The sequence below is a fragment of the Penaeus chinensis genome, chromosome 4, assembly GCF_019202785.1.
Source record: "Penaeus chinensis breed Huanghai No. 1 chromosome 4, ASM1920278v2, whole genome shotgun sequence".
NCBI lineage: Eukaryota > Metazoa > Arthropoda > Malacostraca > Decapoda > Penaeidae > Penaeus > Penaeus chinensis.
The window spans coordinates 40682025-40689524 of record NC_061822.1 but is presented as its reverse complement, the minus strand read 5'-3'; the positions used below and the strand labels follow the sequence as shown (position 1 = coordinate 40689524).

The window sequence follows — 7500 nt, the reverse complement described above, 5'->3', positions numbered from 1 at the left end:
CACAATGTAAGTGCTCCCATTGTCTTCTCTACACTCTTGGGTATCCGGAATTGAAAAATGCATACTCGTTTCCCTCCCCGCCTCCTCGCATCTGCAAAAGGCGAAGAAATAGAGATAGACGAGACAGACGGGCAATCAACTCCTTCAGCCAGGGGTTTGTTGACATCTGAGCGGTGACATCTAGCGGCGGCAAGGCCAACTAACGGTTCTCAGGACTGCGGTGACATCTTGCGGCAACAACATGAACTAGCAGCCGGTCTTTAACGTTCATTAAAGATTTTTTTTTCTATTTTTTTTTTTTTTATAACGATTATTTTGTTTGGATCGAAAAACACGTTTAAAGATTTAATTTTTTTTATTAGATTACTTGGTTTGAATATTGGTTATTCTACGAGGAGTTGATGCTGAAAAAATGCCGATACAGGGAATCAAAAATGTCACCAACAATGGTAGACAGATTAATAGCATTTAACATAAAATTCGACATAACTTCTCACTGAGATGAAGGCAATTATTGTTACCAACGATTTTTTAAAACTGCAATCTGACAAATGGACATACGATCCATAAACAACAACAACAAGAAGTATAAGTGCCAGCGTGGACGTCCTCTATTAACCTAATTCATTGATATTCAAATGAGATTTTTTTATCCATAGACTATTTTACTTTTTGTTACATTCTAGATTTATAGCTGTATCGGTTAAAAGGGTTCATATTTTTTTTTTTACGTCATCTGTTCATTCTTAAGGTCTGTTTCTTCACTTCAAGTTGTGAAATGCACTTGCAACCATATATTGATGAATAAAAGAAAAGGTAATCTAACAGTCCATGCAAAAATGCTTCAGTATATTTGCGATATATAATGAAAATTAATTTATACTTGTGTACGACAAGCTCTCTTATCCTACCCGGCAACAAGAGTGTGGATGCAATTATGGATTTAATATTTTTTTTACAACAATCTCTCCCTTATCAGGATAAAAAAAAATAAAGATAAATGTGGAGGATCGAGATTGGATCGAGGAATGGCCAGCAAGTACGACAATAAATAAGCGACAGAAACCATCATACAATAAAGAATCGAACTCTAAAAGAGACACACCTCGATCCTCTATAGACACACAAGGCCCCTATTCACTCCCTTCCCCCTCCCCCTCCTTCCCGATCACCGGCCCTCGGGTTCTGCCGCTTATACCACATCGCCGATACCTCTGTGGATCATCCGGCGAGACGAGGCGACAGTCAACCCAGTACCTGGAAAACCGAATTCTACCTCCTATTTACCTCTTAATTCTTTTCCAAAAGCTGCACAAGATACTGAACGATGGCGCCAGCGACTGAGACGGCCCCAGCAGCGACCCCTGAAGCCGCGGCGACCTCTAATGGGGGCATCAACGCCGTCTTGCTCGGGCCGCCTGGATCCGGGAAAGGAACTCAGGTATGGGTAGCATGAAGCACGATTTTGACGGATACATTAAGTAGGGAGAAGGTTTTTGATTTCCGGGATGTGTGAGGAAGACAGTAATGGGTGTTGATACAGAGTAAGAAGATTTATGGGGGAGACATTCAGTAGAGGGAGATTTGCGGCCTTCTGAAAGACTCTCTCGAATGGGGAGATCCTGTTGAAGACATTGATTTTGCTCATGACTCCTGGGGAAACGGCTAATGGGGGTGGCTTGGGTTTGAAGGGGTTGCGGGGATATATATGAGAGGTTTATGTATGGGGAGGTTTTGTGGGGGACCATTTATGGAGAGGGAGGAAAGGGGGCACTAATACCAACTCGGTTCTGTGAGAGGGCTGTTGAAGAGGTTATAGGAGGAGGTGTGTTAATAGGAACCATAGCATCAAACGAAAACCAGAACTGGTATAAAAAATGCCCTCTGATCTTCTGTCTAAAGAGGAATTATCAGCCTGATGTTGTGAAGGCACATTTATGGGGAGGTGGTTATGGGGCAGCAATTGTCATGAAGAGAATTTGTTGGTTGACCAAATTATGAGTTAAGTCTTGGGGAGACATTCAGACATTTGGTGAGTTTTGAGAGACCACTTCTAAGGGTACAGGCTGTCCCCCTTTTGGTATTGTTTCCTTCCCACAGCCATACAGTACAAGGGAAAATTTATCTGTAATGGACAGAATGACCAAAAATAAGAGACTTTTCATCTGTGGTATTACCTTCGCAAGTTTTTAAGAATGTTGTACAACACATAATACTTCAGTATACAGTTATAAGTAACTGTAGTGATACAAACATGATCAAAAAGTAAAAGGTAAATTACAAGTTTCAACCAGCCTTCAACTTTTAAAACCATTCTTGCTTAATGTTACCGAAAGTGACGGTCGGAGATAGAGTATAATGGACACTACCATCTTGTAGAGCATAAAAAAATAGAGAAGGAATCAGTACAGGTATTTCTGCGGCAGCCTCTTATTTACTGGGATGTGACATGTTTACCTTACGAGGACTAAAACAAATGTGACATGTAACTCATTACTGCAATCAGTCAAGTAGTCCACGTATTACTACATACTTGCGAGAATGATTATTTTGTAATTACCAGTGTCTGTTTTTTCGAACTCATGTATTTAATGAATTCTTTTACTTTTATTATACTTCTTTTATGTGTTTTGGTAATTATTTACACTATTTTCTACAGTAAACTTGTGCGCATGCGTTTTGCCACCGGGAGATTTGACAGACTGTGGGACGCCATTCTTTGAGAAATGTCATTTTAAGTGTGTTGCCTTGATTCCAGATATAGTGGATATATAGAACATGTAGTGGATATTTAGAACAAGTGGACATTAGTATCTCTCTCGGCCTGATATTTGAACCCAACAAGTACCCCAAATGCCAAAAAAAATGATTAGAAACCAAAAAATTCGGACCATAGACGGAAATGAAGAAAAGTTCAGTGTTTCACTATATAAAGGTATGTGTTTTTACCCTCGGGGTTCAGGGGACAGAGCCAGAGAATATATAGATTGTATTTTTGTAAATCCACGGGGTGTAGCCCCATGACTAGGAGCATATAATAATACAGGGGTCCAGGGGGCATAGCCCCCTGTCTATGTATATATATTACCATGGTGGTCCAAGAAGTGTAGCCCCCTGGCTAGATGTATACATTACTAGGGTTCCAGGGGGCATACCCCCCGTGGTTGGGTGCATATATTATGACGGGGCTACAGAATATTTAGATTGTAGTGGATAAATCCCACAGGGTTTAGGTTAGGTCGGTTTATTGGTTAGGATGCATTGTATGATTACCACAGGGGGTTAATTTTCCGAATATGACAATCGGGTCTTCCCTTACAATATTTATATCATCAGATTTGTCCTCGTGTGATGAGAACGAATCTGATGATAATCTCCGTCGGATTCTCCAGCCGACAATCTTGATGTGATTTGATAAGTCCCGATAGCAGGGGAGGGCATGAAGTAGATCAGGGAAATTACGGGGTAAAACAGGCTTAAATAATCAAAATAGAGAACAGAAATGTGCAAAACAAGCACAAAAAACGCTTAAAATCAGCAAATGAAACTCTACGGACATTGCCGCCACATTTGTAAGTCTACGGACCGACGCGCCAATTTTCGAAAAACTCTACGGGAACCAAAGCAAAAAATCTACGGGATTTCATATAATCCAGATCCCCTGTGGTAATCGTATAATGCGTCCTAACCAATAAACCAACCTAACCTAACCCTGTGGGATTTATACACTACGATCTATATATTCCCTAGACCCCCGTAGTATTAAATGCGCCTAGCCAGGGGGCTTCGCCCCCTGGACCCCCGTGGTGATATGTACGCCTAGCCCCTTAGTAGTATATACGCCTAGCCCCAGGGTTAAACCACAAACCTTTATAAAGCGAGAGATCGAACTTTTCTGCGCTTCCGTCTGTCAGAATTGCTTGGTTTCTAATCACTTTTTTCGGCATTTGGGGCACTTGTTGGGCTCAAATATCAGGCTTTGATTGAGAATAATGTCCATTTGTCCTGTATATCCACCAAAAGACTTTAAAAATGACACGGAGTCGACGCAGCACTTAAAACGAAACATTTCTCACCGGTGTTTTTCACTGAATGGCCGCCGGGACGACCTGTCAAATCTCCCGGTGAACACACGCATGCACACAAGGTTATTGTTCAGAATAGCGTAAATAACTCCCAAAAGACGTAAAAGAAGTATAATAAAACTAGAATAATGCATTACATACATGAATTCGGGAAAACAGACGCTAGTAATGACAAAATAAGCCTTCTCACAAGCGCGTAGCAATACATGGACTACTTGATGGATCGCAGTAATGAGTTACGCGTCACATTTGTTTTGATCCTCGCAAGGTAAACATGGCAGGGGACTTAGAAAATGAAGGGGCCATCTTCTGTCTTCTCTGTCCTGTATCTCCCTTATTTTAGATATCCGAACCTATCACCATAGATGAAAAGTGTCTTACTTTTCGTCAAGGTATCCACTCCACACACTTATTTTACTGTACTTTTTGTGTGACATGCGCGGAAAATTTTCCCCACAGGGGATGTGGATTGTGAAATCCCATAGATTTTTACCAAACGATGGGTTTGATTCCTGTAGAGTTTTTCAAAAGTTGGCACGCCAGTCCGTAGACTTTCAAAGATGGCAGGGATGTCTGTAGAGTTACAGATTTCCATCATTTTTGTGTGCTTTTCAGGACAGAACTTTGCCTTTGGATTTTTGAAAAATCAATTTTTTAACATTTTGTAAATCACTTTCTTCAATTTCTGCTGGTTCCTATTGACATCCAGTGCCATCCATTATCCCCCCCCCCCCCCTTTCAACCCCTGGTTCCCCACATATCCCTCAATATCATTGGGTTGAGCTACATATAAAATCAGATTTTGGAACTTAGTCTCCGGAGGAAGCGTTGCTCTCGATCAATAACCCAATTCTTTCTTCATAGTTTACTGTTGCATTTGACTCGATAAGTGACAGAACTCGTATTCCCCGATGGCAAAGTTGATAAAATGTGTAAGAGTAGGGCTTGCAGTGTATTTTGGGGAGGAATTAGCATGATTTACTCACAACAAAAAAAAAAAAAAAGAAAAAAAAAATTATATTGGGTTTACTGAAACTACAAGGGTAGGAGCCATGTTTCACCTATACAATCACAGTATGATATACAATTCTGCTGTTCAATCTAGGATTACTTTTTGCCTAAATGCATTATATCATGATTGGACTAAAGCAACCTTTTAATATGAAAATAACTTTCAAAAGTTTCCTGATGACAGCATCAAATTTATGCCTAAGGCATCATTAATTGTTTCTTAAATATTTTATTGATTGATTGCATTAACAAATAATAGTATGAAGCAAAGCAAACAAAAGTAAATATAAAGAAATAAGCTTTTGACAGTTACATGTCTCGCCATTGTTGCGACACATACAGTCTATGCGGAAGTTATTCTCAAACAAAAAAATTTGAACACATTTTAGTGTGCAAACTTCAGTGGTGATTATCATCAAATATGGTAACAATACAATACTTATATGTGTCTTAAAATGTAAGATGGAATTTATTGACCTTTGCATGAGTGCAAAACACTTCGGAGGCTGTGGCAGTACTTCATGCCGTGCAGCTTTAAATTATTGTCCGTCTCCCGTAACTGTGAATGCTTTAGCCTGATTTCGATTGGCAAAACCAGTCATTCAACTGCATTCGTTTGCAATAGCCTAATCAGTATTAATTAATATTAATACTGTGTGTATTACTGTCTTGTTAGAAGTAAGGGTTATTTATTGTTTGAATTTGCTTATTACTAGAGATTTAGTTTGTGCAATAGATATGTTGCACAAACTAATCTACCACAATGTGATAGGACATCATTCTGGCCCATCCTGTTGTGAATAGGTTAAGATGATAGTTATGCTCATTACTTGTATGATATGAGAAAGCCAGATTTAAAATATGATGTATACAAATAGCTCTTGTCTGTGTATGTATATGAATATTACATTTTGTCTATGTATTAATATATTGTTGTCTTTGTATTTGTCACAGTACCTATTTGATGTCACCACCTAATTAGATATCTCCATTATTCTCTCAGGGTCCCCGTTTGAAAGAGAGATATTGCGTTTGCCACCTTGCAACTGGTGACTTGCTTCGCGCAGAGGTATCCTCCGGATCAGAGATAGGCAAGAAGATCAAGGAGGTCATTGATGCAGGTGAGTTGTTACCATGTTATATAGGGAAAGACTCAGAAGACAGTAATAGATGAAACCACTTTTGAGAGAGAAAGGGGGGGGGGGAGATAAAAGAATGAAAAGGAGTGGGGAGGAGCGAGGGAGGAAGATGAAAGGGAGAGAGAAAGAGAAATAGATAGATAGATAGTCTTCATAGACTGTCTTTATCAACTTATTCTTGCACTTGCAGCTAGATCAGGTTATTGTGAAACAAGATGGGGAAATTAGAAAACTCGTACCAGTATAATGAAGGCTATGGAAGGGAGCTTTTTATATATAATGAATGGAAAACACGTACCTTTTGCAGGGAAGCTGGTGAGTGATGATCTGGTGGTGGGGATGATAGCGCAAAATCTCAACAAACCGGAATGTAAGAATGGCTTCATCCTTGATGGATTTCCTCGCACTGTTGGTCAGGCAGAGAAGGTGAATAATTGTTATGTCCTCCTTTTTTCCATTTGCCTTATAAGGAATATGAAAGATATTTTCATATATTTATGTATATCTCTGTAACTATTTACACCATGTATTTATATTTCTGTTTATCTGTTTACTTGTTTGAATACACAGTATATGTGATGATGTCTGTAACAGTCTGCCATTATTATCACTTTTGCATTAGATGCACCTCCGTATTTACCCAAAATGTTAAATCTAGGAAGTATTCAAGTGACAGATGGTGCAACTTGCAGTAAGAATGAAAATTGGATTTAGTGAAGAGGCTCCAACCATAACAATCTGCTTCTTGGCTGAGAAGCTGCATTTTTTTTTTTTTTTTTTTTTTTTTTTTTTTTTTTTTTTCCTTCAAGCAGTATCATTAATTCATGTTTTTATATTATAAAGTTATAAGACTTGCTTGAAACCACTGTGGAACAAAAAAAAATGTGTTAGGGGTAGTGCAATAGTGCACATTTCTGAGTCATATTGGATTGAAGAAAAACTTTTTAAATTCGTAGTTTTGTCATTCTCTGTTCAAAAACTTTAACCAGGGATTTTTCAGGGATACTGACAGCCATATGCACAAATACCAAATATTCTAGCTACAAAGTATGTATATTTGTCAATCTCTTTCAACAGCTTGACGACATGTTGGAGCTGAGGAAGCAGAAGCTGGATTCTGTCATTGAGTTCTCTATAGATGATAGCCTGCTGGTGCGCCGTATCACAGGCCGTCTCTTTCACAAGCCCTCTGGCCGCTCCTACCATGAAGAGTTCTACCCCCCAAAGGTCCCAATGACTGATGATGTAGGTGGATTTATTTTGGG

General features: G+C 39.2%; 2 protein-coding genes across 5 annotated transcripts in view; one reads left to right on the top strand and one right to left on the bottom strand.

The window, feature by feature from the left end:
* Window positions 1-181, bottom strand: part of LOC125024919 (sorting nexin-17-like) — a 20816-nt gene extending 20635 nt beyond the window's left edge. For all 3 annotated transcript variants that reach the window (XR_007114865.1, XM_047612691.1, XM_047612693.1), the window contains exon 1: window positions 4-181. Coding sequence is in view for 2 of the 3 variants with exons in the window: in XM_047612691.1 (XP_047468647.1) it covers window positions 4-63 (60 nt within the window). In the remaining variant the exon portion in view is untranslated. The remainder of the gene's footprint in view (window positions 1-3) is intronic.
* A 1014-nt stretch (window positions 182-1195) lies between these two features.
* LOC125047037 (adenylate kinase-like) overlaps window positions 1196-7500 on the top strand; it is a 16712-nt gene continuing 10407 nt past the window's right edge. For both annotated transcript variants that reach the window (XM_047645079.1, XM_047645086.1), the window contains exons 1-4: window positions 1196-1441; window positions 6100-6217; window positions 6543-6661; window positions 7313-7480. In XM_047645079.1, the coding sequence (XP_047501035.1) occupies window positions 1328-1441; window positions 6100-6217; window positions 6543-6661; window positions 7313-7480 (519 nt within the window). In that variant the 5' untranslated portion in view covers window positions 1196-1327. The remainder of the gene's footprint in view (window positions 1442-6099; window positions 6218-6542; window positions 6662-7312; window positions 7481-7500) is intronic.